Source organism: Corvus moneduloides, chromosome 4 (assembly GCF_009650955.1).
Source record: "Corvus moneduloides isolate bCorMon1 chromosome 4, bCorMon1.pri, whole genome shotgun sequence".
NCBI lineage: Eukaryota > Metazoa > Chordata > Aves > Passeriformes > Corvidae > Corvus > Corvus moneduloides.
In genome coordinates, this window is record NC_045479.1 from 7996235 (window position 1) to 8011516 (window position 15282).

Sequence of the window (15282 nt, forward strand, 5' to 3'; positions counted from 1 at the left end):
GTGCACTCTGTTATCAGCTCTATTAATGCATCATAGGTACCCTATATGGAAAGCTGGCAACATCCCAGAAATCCTCACTTTCATGCAGCGTGTATGGGATTGGGGCATGTCTAATGGCAACAGGAATTTACTCGGATTAATAAAGTCATCCAGGTAACAACCAGGTAAGGGCATGATCTGGGTCCCTGCCCAGCTCCAAACAGAGCCAGGAGACATACCAGACAGCCACCCCAGACAGCTGCAGAGATGGGCAGTGCTCATCACCTGACACACCACAGCTTCCATGAAAGGCAGAAATGTGGAGTTCAGCAGTAAATGGTGTAACAGCAAAGGAAAACCTGGAGTCAGCCTGCACTGCTCCGGGTCATCAGCCTTGAGACATCTGAGCCCAGAAAGAACAACATACAGAAAACATAATACTCATATTTAACCAGAATACATCATCTTAGAGTGGTCCTGAGGGAGACTCATAAGTAGAGCAGTATCTGACAGAAGCTCAGATCACAGAGGTGCTGTGTGATGTGTAATCTTGTTTTTACCATGTCACTGAGAGCCAAACCCGAAAGCTTCCTTAGGGATTTTCATTATAGCCCCATTACATCCCATCTGATCTTGCTCAAACTGCATCCAGTTAAAACAACCTCAGGGCCTGGGTAACCTTATGGACCTGCATCCCAAGGAATATTTATGGAATTCAGGTTCAGGAACCTCTCAGAGCGAGTCAGTAACCTCCAAGAAGGAACTGAATTCTATCTGGCAGGCACAAGTGGTAGAGCTTCCCAGCTGGCTATTCCAGAGGTACCCTCCAAGCAAACTCTGGGGTACTCAGCACATCACAGTTAATGCCATCAGGGGAAAAACCAAAATGGATGGTGTTTAAACAACTGCTTTTGTTTGTTAGGCTCTACCAAAACTGACATTAGCAGTAATGCCAGTAGAAATACTGCTCTGAAAAAAATGCTTCCACAGAAGAAAATCCAGGCTTATGTGGAAAGCTTTAGGATTCCTCCCTACAAACAACCCTCCTGTTCTGAGCCTCCCCCTCTCAGAGGCTGCCATCCACAGCTGCAATCTGCTGTTTGTGCTCCAGCCTCAGTTCGTGTTACATTGAACAGTTGCTGGCAAAAAGGGAAAAAGTAATTGAGAGGGCAGGAAGGTGTTTTAATCAAGAAAGTCATGTGACTAAAATGACAGGAGTAACAGCTTAACTGGTGCTAATGCAAAAATAGTTACTAGGCCAATTGTATTAAACACTCCAGTGACAGAATGACTTGGTTGCCACATGCGGACGCACTCCTTGCTACTTCTCAGAGCCAAGGGAACTCCAAGGCCTTACAAATTCCAAGCAGCACAATTCCCAGGTGCCCGCCAGGTCAGACTGTGCCGCATGGGGTTACGCTGCACACCTTCACACTCCTCACCACCTCCTCTCACCTTCACAGTTTAGAGGCCAATCAAACACACTTGGATTAAGGAATTTACACTTTGCCTATGTCTCATATCTCAGAGACCAATTACTTCAGCCCTAAATCCAATCTCATTTACAACAGGTTCAGTCAGGCTAATCAATCTCTGTATCCCAACACCCTGCAATGGAAGTAGCCACACTTCTACAAAAGGTACCAGATACTGCTGGTAAAAGACCAACTTACTTTATCAATGTTTGTGTTGTCCAGTGCAGCATCTATCTCATCCAAAATAAAAAAAGGAGCTGGACGAAAGCTGCAGAAGACAAGACAGTGTTTTGCATTGAGATACCAAAATGTTAATAAACATTCTAATTACTTGCTTACTCCATAAAAAAATGTTGACAATATTTTGCAATATTACTCTTATATTTATTTTAATTAAATAATTAGGTATCATTTAACATTTAATATTAAATAATAGACAACTTAATTAACAGTTAATATTTTAATTAACATAAAAATCTACATTGAATATATAAAGTCATGACGGATAAAGAATAAGGACTTCAGCAATGCTTGAATACTCCATTAGCAGAATTTTTTTAGTATGTGTGTAAGCATAACACTGTCTCTTTCTATCACCTATTCTCCAGGTATCTGGCCAAGTACCACAATACTTCCTTTTTTTCCCTGGATAATCCCAGAACAGTTTTTACCTGTGTATGGCAAACACAAGAGCCAGGGCTGCCACTGTTTTTTCCCCTCCTGACAAACTGTCCATTGGCATAAAGCGCTTGCCTGGAGCCACACAATTAAAGCCAATGCCTTCCAGATAGGGCTCCTCAGGATTTTCAGGACTAAGGAATGCCTGGAAACAAATACATTTAATTGTTAATAGTGACATTTATAAAATTATTTAGATGGGTAGTTCTTAGTTTTAAAGACTGCCTGAGCTAGTGAGGAAACCAGTGAGTTTGCTTCACTTTTAGGGAACCTGTTCATCCATTCTGAGAGTAACATTATCCAATTCCCAGAGAGTATGGTTTTGCTAACAAACCAGGAACCAAGAGGCTCAGTAACAACACCAGTAAAGAAATGGCAGCACATATTTATTATTGACAAATTTTCAACTACTGAACAAACTTCATTTTATCACCTTTTATGTAACTGCTTTGGTTTTTTTTAATTATTAAAATGTTACACTTCAAAAGCAGGTTTCTTCTTTTTTGGCCTGGAAGACAATATATTTGCAAAATTGCATTTTTCTGGTGAAAGGCTGGCTTTATAGAACCTAGCTTTGAGCTAGGTTGGACAAAGACTGCTTGTATTAAAGTCTTCTTCTGTACTTTGTATCCTGGTTCCCAGGGCCAAAATTTAAAAGCATTATTTTAAAGGAACCACCATTTTTCCAAACCACTAAAAGGACGATGGGTAAGATCTTTGCTACATGGTTTATTTTTCTCATTAATAGAAGAGACAATAAAATAATACAGACTCTTCCCCGCTGCACAAGTGGAGACAGATAGAACAGAAATTTCCTTACTTAACCCTCATTTCAAATGTCTCCTCTCAGATCACAGACATAATGGAAGAAAACCAAACGAACACACAACATGCTGAGGGAAAACACAAAATCTTACGACAGACAAGAGTTCAATCCCTTAAACATTCCACAGTCTATGGCATTTGACGTAACCAAAGCATTTGGGAGTTCCCCCTTGACTTTTGGTGTTAATACAGGAATAGTAACAAAGAATTGTGGGACAATTTTTCTACATGTTTCTTAAAAGTTGCAAACATATTATGTCTGTGTTTTCTAAATATTTAAGTGGGGTAGAAGGTGCTTCAAGACCTTGTACAAAACACTAGCACTGATTTATGATTTTTAGCTGTCTGTACTAACGATTAATATTTGTATCACCTGATTTGTAAACCAATGTTATTTTTAAATGAAGTACTCAATTACATTTCACACTTTTGTTCTGATAATTTACAAGTTTGCTAAAAGCAAAGAGGAAAACTAAGCCAAGCTGAGTAGTTCCCAATTTTGTTCACAGATTACCTCTCTCTGTCTAATGTCAAGCATACTTTGACTTATCACCTATTCCTTCCCTGACCCTAAACTTCTGTAGTCTATTTCTGTAATTTTCATCTTTAGGACTGAGACTGTCTTTGGAAACCAAAAGTGCTATTTGATACTTAGCATCCACTAAGGCCTTTAAGGCAAAGCCCCTGAACATGACACACCTGAGCACTAGTGTTCCTGCAAAGCTTCTTGTAGATCCTGTCAATGGCTATGGAGGCATGCTCAAAGCACCGGCTAAACAGCTCATATCTCCTTTTTTTCACCTCTTCAAATTCCTGTTTGCATATTCTGGCCTCCTTTCTGCTGGTCTCAAAAGCTACGGGAAAAAACCCAAAATCACAGGAATTACTCCTCTGTGCCACAATTGTCTGGAGCAAGGAATAAAATTCTCCTAGTTCCTTCTGGGAGCCAGGCAGCCCTAAGCAGCACCAGCACTGACCTGGTACAGCTCCAGAACCCCTTAGGTTTCTTACATTGTTAATGTCTGCAAAACTCTCTGAGGATACTCATAATTTTGCAGAAATGCTCATGTCTGAGTTTTGGACAACACACACAGTTCCTTCAGTTATGTAAGAAAAATTTTAGCAATTTTAACATTAAAGTCAGTAATTCTCAGAAAGCAAGTAAAAATACTTTATGATGTCATGTGGGAAACAAATATCTTCCCAATCATTCAAACTGTATTTCAACAAACTACTGCTCACTCAAGTGTATGTTACTGAATTGTTTACATATAATTAGATAACTGAGGATAAACACTTGAGCACAAAAAAATACTTTGATATCTGAAAGGAGCAAAGCCAGCAGGACCAACCCCAAGAAAAGGAATTCCAATTAGGGTGAAATCTCAAAAGTGACTGACATGAAAGACTCAGTGTTACCATCTATTGATTCTTGGAACTTGTCTCGAGCTGTCTGTAATTTCTCTCCTGCTCTCAGGTTTGGAGCAGCTGTCTTCATTAACGTGACCTCTTTACATTTGATTTCCTGCTGCATTTGCTTAACATGATCCTCTATATCTTTATCAGATTCTAGTTCCTAAAGAAAAAAAAATAGAGCAATCTAATTTGCTTTTAGGCCAAGACATTTCAATACATACAGCACGCACTCATGGTTCCTGAAACAATTACCCACTTATTAATAGCTTTAACTGGAAACGCAACTGAAGATGCCACCCAGGTCTTACCTCTTGCAATGAATCTACCAAGCCCTCACTATTCTCCCCCAAGACCTTTAAAAACAGGGAACCAATTCCTTTCCCTTGATTCCCTTTTTAAAATACAGCACAGGAGCAGAATTAGTGCTTCACTCCTTCATTTTTAAAGGAGAGGTTCTCATGAATTCTTTGAGATAAGTTCCAGTGATGACAGATTCATCCTTTGCTCTGTGCTTAGCCTTGGACATTTAACTATCTTCCTCAAGATTAAAAAGGAAAACAAAATTACAAAACCTGCTGAGAAAATGTGACCTAATGGGCTGTTAGACATGGAAGGATGGGAAGCCCCAGTCTCTGCAAATGCCACAGAAGGTAAACAACCCCCCACATCCTTGGGTTCTGGAGTTTTGAGCCTTTACTTCAAGGCAGAAAGTAAAGGAGGAGAGGGAAAAAAAAAAAAAAAATCAAGGTTATATTAAGTCTCTCAATTCCATTTTTGTGGTTCAAGTAAGCTGTAAGTTAAAGCCAGTTACATGGGAAACTGATCTATCTAGAAATCCCACACATCAATGCTATGTCATGAGTGCAAAACTACAGCACATATACACATGCACTTCAGCTTAGCAGTGTTTTTACCATGTGCCACTTAAAGACCACGGTGAAGAATAAATAAACAACAAATAAAGTATTTTTCACAAAAATAAAAATCAAACACTCCATCTCTAATAATTTCAGACAAAGATGATTACCTTTAGCTCGACTTCTAGGGCACTGTAGTCTATCTGAATTCTCTCTTCCCTTTCATAGATCCCTGATAGAGTCTGGGTGCCTTCTATTTCAGTTCCTAGCTATAAGATGAAGGACATTTTAAAATTAAGAGACAGTGGTAACATGGTATAAGGTAAACTTAATCCATGGGTCTTCCTCTGGCCCAAATGGACTGAGGAGTTAAGATCTCATGAGCCTAATTAGCACCCACACCTGTTAAATAAAGATGAAAACATCTGCTAAACTCAGCTTGAAGCTATGTTGAAAGCAGCAGCAATTTGTTTGTAACATATTTACAACACAGTACAACCTGTAAATCTCCTGACTGGAAAGATTTACACTCCCTGATTCCTCAACCCCTTCAAAGGGAAGGCTGAACTGTGTAAACTGAGGCATTTCCTCCACTCAGTCAACCTCAAAAGAAACAAGGAGCTTCAGTTCTATATGGCATAAGCAGAGAATCTTCTACTCCCCGCAGGCTGAATTTCAGTCACTTTCCCTCAAATGAAACATGTGCCACCTCTCATTATTAGACCCCTTTCCCACCAAGATGCTTCCTCAGAACCAAATCTTGCTGGTCTTCTCAGTGAGATTAATTAAGAATCCACATAGTTATTCCTTCTGCTCACCTCCTTGGTTTCCTCTCTTCCTTATTCAGGAACAGTGAGAGCTGAGTTCCTACATCCTTTGATCACTAGCAGTTCTGTTCCTTCGCAGACTGCTCACCCCACCTCATTGCCTGCATTTTGTCTCCTGCCCAGTTCACACCTATCCTCCAGCAAAAATACTTTTCTAAGGAATGGGTTCAAGACTCCTTCCAAATTCAAACACATGTAGTAAGTTCTTCAAAACCCACAGCTCATTTCTTTTGTAACAGTGCAGAAAGTTTATTTCTCCTCACAAAAATATGTTGGAAAAGGAGGGAAGATGAAGACAAGTAACGAGGGGCAATCATCAGACAGCAGAAATGTTTCTACTTTAGCCTATCCCTGATTTCTGTGAATATCTACATCTACTGAACACAAAAGGATGATTTTACGTACAGCATTTATATTATGGATGATTGACCAAATGTGATCTCAACCCTTGCACAAGCCATATTTATTTACATTTCCAAACTGACCCCTGTGTATCCTCTTATGTATCTTCGTATCAATTTTCTTGTCCCACAAGATTTTATGTATTTCACAGAAGTATGTTTCAAGCACAAGCAAAAATACTTGCAAACAATATTTCTGTCTACAAAAATAAAAAGAAATACTTCTTTTGAATGAAAGAGACCTGATCACACAAATAGAGCATATTTGTTTGAATAGTACTATGTAAGACAAACAGTCCTGTAAGGAGAGAAAAAGGATCTTTAAATTAATAAGTAAGTGCTCCTCTATGATATCTATCTCCTGTAAACACTTTAAGTACCTCTACTTCACTGATGTCATCCAGTGATCCAAACAGTAACTTGATTTTCAAGTCCTGCACCTTGCATTCAAGCAGCAGATTGTGTCGCTTTAATCTCTTCTCTTCCAGAGAGGTTTCTAGAGCTGTAGCTTCCCTCTGCAACTTTGTGGCTTCTCTACATGCACAAAGGGCACAAAACAACTCAAGAGTGGAAAACCACTGCTAATAACATCCACAGAAAAGCAGCAAGATAAATACAGCATGGAAAACAGATTCCAAGCACCAAGAGTGCTCTTTCCTCTGCAGTAATCCCCATCAAATACAAAGGAAAAATGGTACTGTACTTCTGCCATCCCCTCCATTCTCCTGAATTACTCCAGAGGGAGCCTCAGTCTCAGTACATTGCCAAGTTCACTTAAAGGCATGTTCAAATACCCATCTTTCCTAATAACAGCCTACCCCTGAACTCTAGTGAACACGTATGGAGATTTGATCCTTCAACATGTAAACAAGTATCTTTTATCATTACTCTTCTTGAAACAGCTTGATTCTTTGCAACCAATTCCTCTGATAGCACAAAGTTACCATCAGCAGAAACATCTTGTTAAAATTACACACAATACAAATTAATAGGCATACAGTTCGTAAGTTTATAGAAAATTCCACAAGTTTACCTAGCCATACTGTGCCAACATGATGGGGTTTTAAAACACAGAGATGACTCCTGATTAAAGGACAGTAGCCACATCAATAATAAGCAAGCACCACAAAACTGAAGTATAAACTGTCCACAAAGGAGTTGATTTAATATAATAGTAGAACAAACTAATGACCTAAAGTTAGTATTAGTTTAAGGTATCCAACACATGAAAAGTCTGGAAAAATAACAATGAAATTGGAAAATAAAAATGTTCCCATTAATTGGGCCCACTGTACAACTCAAACTAAATTGTGGAACTACCAGGGAACTTCACGTGCCCCCGGTCAAGCTGTAAGCTACTACATACTGACCACAAGAGATCAGAGATCTGTGGGCAGAGATCACAGTGAGACCCAAGACTAGGCAGGTAATGAAATTATTCTATATGGTTTATGGAATGGCTCTCTTGAAATACTCTCCTTCACACACTGAATTAGAAACACTGTTAAACTAAGGCACACTGTAGATGCAGATCACTATGTCTCTAATAAATCTTTCACAAGAAAACAAAACAAGAGAAATCCAAACAGGTGATCACTAAATCCCTTCTAAATATTATCCCATTAATCATCTTCCCAGGAGTACAAGTAGGAATTACCTATTAAGAGTTAACATCGTCTTTCTGAACTCTTCAACTTCATTTTGGCTTTTTGTAAGCTCAGATTTATGAGCACTTAATCTATCCTTAAGGTGTTGCTGCTCCTCCAAAAGTTCATTCACTTTTTTTAGAAGCTTTTCCTCATCCTGCATAGAAATATTTAAAGTTTTAACCTCCCACCAAGAATCTAGATCTGGAACATCTACTATAGAGAAAGGAGAAGTTAAAGTTTAAACCTGTTACATTCAGATGTGTTACAGCACAAGATCTGAAAAGGCACTGGAGAGAGGGGATTTCCCCCACTTTGTGGCAGTTTTATACACTTCACTTTTTGTTTTTTGTTCAAAGCACATCTTTTCTCCTTCCCTTTTCTGTGAACAAGCACAGTTTCTTTAACAAGCACCATCAGCACAATACAGGATAAACACTGTGAAGGAGGACTCCATACATATTACTTCAACTAAAAATCTAAATCGGTTTCAAAGCATTATTTTAAATGTGTTAGTGGCTGTAAAGTAGCTTAAAGATGTAAAGCACTAGAGTTGTTTGCTCTTACCCATAAAATCTGCTGAATCTGAGCCACATGCTGCTGGTTTTATCTGTAGTTGTATGTTGCCTTTTCATATCAACTGAACACATTAACTGAACAAAATATAAAATAATACTGTACAGACAATAATCCAAAACTTAATTTTTAGTAAACTTATTTTTAATAATAAATAAGCATCCAAATACAGCAGTTTATTCCAAGGTTAAAATGCAATATGCATCTGCATTTTTTAAGTAATTACCAAGTCAAAACTAAATTAACCTCTTGAAAAATTAATCCACAGCATCAACTACATTTATTCAAAATTGGAACTGAGAGGAAAGAGTGCACTGAATTACGGAGACAGACATTGATTTTACACTTACCTTCTGTAGCTTGATAATCTCAGCTTCATCTTTATGAACTGTCTCCCTCAACTTGCTGACTGAGTTTGTTAATTTTTGTAGATGATCACGATTATACTCCAGCTGAATCTTCAGTCGTGTCCTCTGATTTTCAAACTCCAGTCTAGTCAAAGTACAGGATTTAAAACCAGTTCTTACAAAGCAGGCTAGTAACTGTGATTGGACTCTATTTAGATACCATTACTGTATCTTCTATATGAACACAAAAACTGGCATACATTGATTCTACTATACCACATCCTGTGGATATATGGGAAATCACAAAGATACAGTGATATTAGTTAAAAAAATACAATATAGCTACATCAATATGGAAAGTGACACTTGAACTTCAACCATCAGTTCATTTTATCATTTTCCTCCTAAAATACAAATCTATGGTGCAGTGACACAAGAGAGAAACACTAGGTGAGGTCACATGTGAAAAACTCAAGAGCCTGTCTTCCTTAAGAGTATGTTCCTATACGAAACACCTGCATCTTACACCCAGTTTTCCTTAAGATTTTTCGAACACAAGTGACCCTTCATGCTATTCTCAATCTGGGATAGTGCAATTTTTCAATGTAGGTTTCAGAAAACTATTTCTTTACAATAGTGCTACCAAAATAGTAAATGTTACCTTTCAAGTTTGTTGCAAGCAGTCCCTGACTGTCTAACAAACCCAAACCACAGCAGTGATCTAACTAATCCTTGTCTAACTAATTCGTAGCAGTGGCCTACCTAATCCTTACAGTAATAAAGAGAACCTTCTACATCCTCTAGGACTTTGTGCTATTTCCTGTGAGGGAGTTTCTCAAGTACCAGTGTGCCCAATCTAATACTGACCCCTGGTTTACATTTCAGTGCCATATATCACCTTCTCTTATCAATCTCCTCTTGTTGTCTCACATGTTCTTGTTCATACACACGAATATTTTCTATACCAATTTCTTCACAGAATTCCCGGAAAACATCATCTTCAACCTTTGAAAACAGAGAAATGGAACAAAAAATGATTATACTATTTTTCAACTCACAGATGTAAAATATTCAATCACTTCATGCTACAGACTGGATTTTTAAGATACTTTAAGAAAACAGCTAACAACTACTGAGAAGTAATTTGTATTTGAAATTTTCAAATAACATTTTCAGTCCAAATGCCAGACATACGGCATATGTGCCTGTGAGCTACCAAGTGTAACTCCAACCTAAGATCTTCTTGACAGCACCTGGTCATTCCGAAGACAAAAGTCAGCACAGTTGTAACCTGCTTCCCTGGTTTTGCCTGTTGTTCCCAGACAGCGGAAGAAGAGAAAGCTGGACAGGACACTAATTAGATACACCAGATTTCTTGGAGTTGTAGTTCAGTTTTTCATTTGAATCCTTTCAAGACAACCATTAATATTAATTACTGTGCTCCATTTATAGAAAAGTCATAGCAAAAACTCTGGCATGGAATATCTAATCTCCTAATGATACAGTAGATATTAACAAAAGCATCAGCCAAAACCAATTCTAAAATTTTGAAGAAAAATTTAAGCAGGCAAATACTAGGTAGAATGTATATGGCTGAACTGAAGGAAGAAATAGCAACAGCCTATTTAAAAGGAAACCCAATGGACTGAACAAAATTTTACGAGAACTCTACAGGTCAAAACCTGGTATTGTTGATATTGTTTTAGTATTCAGGCTTTTTTAGCCAGGTATCAAATACTACATCAAACCAAGTTACATTCTCCAAGTTACACTACTCTTTGGAAACCGATGATTGCTCCAAATGATAGCCCCCTTTTTTTTTTTTTCAGAATAAGCAAAATAAAAGTTCCCTGTACCTGGAATTCTTACAAGCTTAACCATCAATGACATTCTCAGTGTTTGCAGATGACAGACACCTGCACTCCCTCATGACTGCACCCCAAGCAAGACAGAGAACCAGCAGCAATTTTGGCTTGTTCTTAAATGTAGAATTCCAGTCATGAATTAATCCCAGACTGACTGATGAAAATGGGTCAGAAGCCAGGAACTAAATTAAAGATGTATGATACAGCCCGAGTTACTACGGACAGTGGTGAGGAATCTCTCCTTCTCCAGCATTTACACCAGCATCTTAAGTCGTAGGCTGTGAATTTTTCAGATAAAGCTGCAGTACCACTTTTCCACAGCTTATACCAGATTTCTTTGTTTGGCAAGAGTAGGAACAAAGGCAGCTTCAAGATGCAGGTAGAGATGAGATGCCTATTTCCCCAAGAGGTCAGTTACTGCCTACTCTAGCAGAACACAGTAGGAAACCCCTCCTAGCATCACATTAGGCTTTACTAACATTCCCTTCACTGAATGCCTTCAGTCTCTTCATGACAACCCTGCTCTTCCATCTGCCCAGTGTCTGTATGAACTGTTCTGGGGAGCACGGGAAGATCAGCAAATGACAGGGAAACTGAGGGATGAGATGGCAGAAGTGTCTACACAAACACCAGCTGAGAAACCTAGGTGGTAGATCACATATCATAGGGAACTTTTCCTGTTGCTGGTAAGAAGCAGACAGGAGCAGATTCTAAAGACAAAAGCTGTTTAGTATTCTAACAGGTAATGAATTTGGACAGGTGGGGTAGAACAAGATCTCCAAGTTCTCCATCACCTACAGCTCAAAAGAGAGGGTGAAAGAAGAACACTCAGTTATATCACAGGCTAGCTCCACCTTCCCTGAATTGGACTTGAACACAGGTATACAACCGTCTTAAAAAAAAAAAAAAAATCAAAACCCAACAAAATACCAAAACAAATCCCAAAAACCACAACATGCAAAAAACCCGAAAGAACCTCTTTCCCACCCACCAAAGAAAAAACCAAACAACAAAACCACAAAAAGAAAACCTCTACAGAAACAAACAAACCCCACTAAACAGTGAAATAGGAATTTGCTGACAATTATCATGCACACCTCAGCCACTTTCCCGGGGTAATCAGAGCATAGAGAATATGAAGCACAAATACTGGCTACTTCCCAAGAGAAAGGAACCTTCACACTATGCTGTTTTCCATCTACTTTCCTAGTATACAGGCCATCCCCCAGACATGTCACCTGTAGAGTTCAGAACACAGTCCTCTCACAGTACTGAGGACTCTTTTCAGCTCTAGAAAACTGTAGATACTAAGCAAAGCTTCATCTATTTGAGACACAGATGGATTTGGTTGGTTGGATTTGTGTTTAGCACTTGACAGTCACAGAACTTTGACTCCAAGGAAACCGATTTGCAAAGCTATGACACACATACACTAACATTCTCTGTTCACAGCTACCTTGGCAAGAAAGGTAGAGGATGTGGAGAGATTGCTGGAATAATGTACAAGCCTTGTTGACAAAACATTTTACAAAGTAAGAAGTTGTCCGGGTCTAAATGTCAGTAAAACACAGGTTTCTGTAGCCTAACAGCACAACATCTCAAAGCTCTGATGGAATGCATTACCTCGTTAATTTTTTTCTGAAATTCTTGTATTTTCTCTTTTCTTTGTACTACTCCTTCATTAAGCATATCATACTGAGCCTCAATATTTACCAGTTCACTTTCCAGTTTTGATTTCTCCTAGATAGAAAAAAAGGAAAAAGATAGTACTTTCTCTTAATAGAAGGATCAACTTTCTAGAAATTAAGAGACAGCTCTGTTCCACGTTAACTGTTTCTTCTGATTAGAAATTTAAATATTTTCTTCTCTAATGCCACTTAACCACTATTATTGCTAATCTGCATGTAACAATTAGTTTACATGAGCAGAAAAGCAAACTAAATACCACATAAAGTGCACTTTGACTTACAGACTTCTGAAGGTTACTAAATGATAAACCAAGCTTTTTAAAACTACAATACAAAAAGCCTCATGTGAAGTACCCTGCAATCTTGTTTTTTATATTTTATCAATTCCTCACTTGTAACTGCTATATGTAAAACTTTAGCTGAATTTTAAAAACTAAGTAAGGAAGTAGCATTACTTGATGAATAACTGCAGTTTAAAACAATACAATTATTAAACATGAAAATTATACAGAGTTAGTATTATACCATGAAGAGATTAGCAAGACGTTTCTTTTTAATAACGTCTAATTCACTCTGTGAATACTTAAGTCGTGTCTGAATTCCTTGGCACTGAGCACGCAATTGCTTCAAGTCAGCCTCCTTCCGTCTGATCTTCATTAAGTCCTGGGAAAGTGTTATGGTGGAAGAAAAAGCATTTAAACAAAAGGCGTACTATTTGAAAATTATTTGTTTTTCAGCTTTTAAAGCTAGCCTCACTGACACAGGCCTCATTCAAGGTAAGGGCTGATAGCACGGGTCATATTCAATATTAATATTGTAATGGATTTGTTTCCCCCAAGAAAGTACCCACTGGCAGATTACATTACAACTCCATCCTTCTTAAAAAAAGTCAACACTAATGACACATTGTTTTACACTGGCAGGTTTTGGTTCATGCAAACATTCCCATGTTGACAGATCATATTGTCATTTTCACTACAAGTCTTCAGGTACTCTGAACAACAACTTTTTCCTGGAGGGAGCTTGGACCAACAGTCTTGTCCTGTATTTCCACCTGTGAGCTGAGAATCTCAGCTAAGAAGAGAGATGCAGAGTTCATTATTAACTAGAACAGAATGAACAGCTATTATGTCCTGTCAAAAGCTTTGAAAATTATATTTTTAGGAGATCACCTTCTCAGAGCTGAAATAAGTTAGATATAGCATGACTTCTACAGTTAAGTGCTTTTAAGAGACCTACCTTTAACTCATTAATCAAGCTATCTCTTCTTTCTTTCATTTTACTCATTTCTTTCTCATCCCAACATCTAGCTTTAAATCTTAAATCACTTGATCCTCCAGAAATCACTCCAGATTTCAAAAATAAAGTTCCATCAAGAGCCACTGTCTGGAAGAAAATAAGTTAAATCCAAATAAATCAGAAAAAAACCCAGCCAAAATACCCCATGCACTAGTGCCCAAGATACGGTAGTTAAACAAGTAACAACCACATTTGAGTTGGGCTCAAATTTTTCTTTTCTCTTCCAAACCTGCTAACATGAGATATTTGAAGCAAAGAAAAAGTCTGTTGTTTCTTAGCACTAATTACATTTTGGTATTATTACAACTGATCAGAAAATAAAATGAAATTGTATCATTTCCTTGCATATAGCCACTTGTGTCTACACTTGTACTGAAAAGGTGTAGAACAGACATCTTTTAAGCTCGGTAGAACAGACCAAGCAACGTGGTACCGGAGCAAAGGCAAACAGCTGGTTTGTACAGTGAAAGTGTAAATTTTAGTAAAGAACATGGGTGTTTTTGTGACTATTTCAAGTAAACATGACTTCAAACTCACCTTCAACTTAAAGGTGTCTTAAATCTAAGTTTTAGAAGGTTTATTAAGTGCATAAAATACTGTCTGCAGCAATAGAGACAGGAATAAGAAAGAACTGCAGGAAGTGACAGAGAAGCTTCCAGTCCTTGACATAACCTGTATCTACAACCAAGGGATTCTGGCAGGTATTTTAAAGAATTTTGAAAGCATTTTTTCAAAGAAAATCTTGTAAGATAAAGTCTGTATTTTTAAATCAGACTGTTTCAGAAGCAAGATTATCCCTCCCTCCTACTCCTAATCACAAGGACCATACCAAGAACCATATTTGCACACTAACTATCCTTTCACTTGCCCCCTCCTTTTCCCAGGAAACCACTTCAACTTACTTTCAGAGGAAAACAACCATGTGAATTATCTAGCGATTTGTTTCTGTGGGATTAGACGACATGGTACCAACTCTGTGTTTATCTGTAATACTCCAGCATGTTTATAGAAGAATTATTTAATGGCATCAAACACAAAACTGCAATGAAAAACGTATGCCACAAACTTTGGCTTCTTACTTTCAACCTCACTGGTCCATCAAATGCAATATGTTTTGCTTCCTTAACTGTTTCGCAGATCAAGGCATTCCCACTCACAAACTGAATGACTTTTTTCAATGGTGCAAATTGTGTTTGTACAACATCCACCATCACTTTAGCTCCTTTTACCTCCCTTAGCTTCTCGTTAATTGGTTTGACCTGTAAAGCAAACAAGCAGTGTTTAGAATCCACGCTGTTAGAGCAAAGCATTTCCAAATCTGAGTGGTCTGGGGACAGAATGTACAGATCAATGCACAAGGGAGCTCAATCACTGCAAGACTAGAAACAGATCTGGGGTTTATG

The 15282-nt window shown here is 38.1% G+C and overlaps 2 protein-coding genes across 4 annotated transcripts in view; one reads left to right on the forward strand and one right to left on the reverse strand.

Moving 5' to 3' along the window:
* Positions 1–15282, forward strand: part of FAM118A (family with sequence similarity 118 member A) — a 35759-nt gene that overhangs the window by 16211 nt on the left and 4266 nt on the right. The window contains exon 8 of one of the 2 annotated variants that reach the window (XR_004239613.1): positions 10007–11788. The exons of the other annotated variant lie outside the window; for it this stretch is intronic. The gene's annotated coding sequence lies outside the window, so the exon portion shown is untranslated. Of the gene's footprint in view, positions 1–10006; positions 11789–15282 lie in introns of those variants that run through there. 2 annotated transcript variants of the gene reach the window in all.
* SMC1B (structural maintenance of chromosomes 1B) overlaps positions 1–15282 on the reverse strand; it is a 30697-nt gene that overhangs the window by 2488 nt on the left and 12927 nt on the right. For both annotated transcript variants that reach the window (XM_032105869.1, XM_032105868.1), the window contains exons 11-23: positions 14959–15138; positions 13820–13966; positions 13106–13243; positions 12516–12632; positions 9926–10032; positions 9031–9172; positions 8116–8261; positions 6839–6992; positions 5401–5499; positions 4377–4533; positions 3657–3811; positions 2126–2277; positions 1653–1722 (exon numbers count right to left, since the gene is read on the reverse strand). In XM_032105869.1, coding sequence (XP_031961760.1) covers positions 1653–1722; positions 2126–2277; positions 3657–3811; positions 4377–4533; positions 5401–5499; positions 6839–6992; positions 8116–8261; positions 9031–9172; positions 9926–10032; positions 12516–12632; positions 13106–13243; positions 13820–13966; positions 14959–15138 — 1764 coding nt within the window. The remainder of the gene's footprint in view (positions 1–1652; positions 1723–2125; positions 2278–3656; positions 3812–4376; positions 4534–5400; positions 5500–6838; positions 6993–8115; positions 8262–9030; positions 9173–9925; positions 10033–12515; positions 12633–13105; positions 13244–13819; positions 13967–14958; positions 15139–15282) is intronic.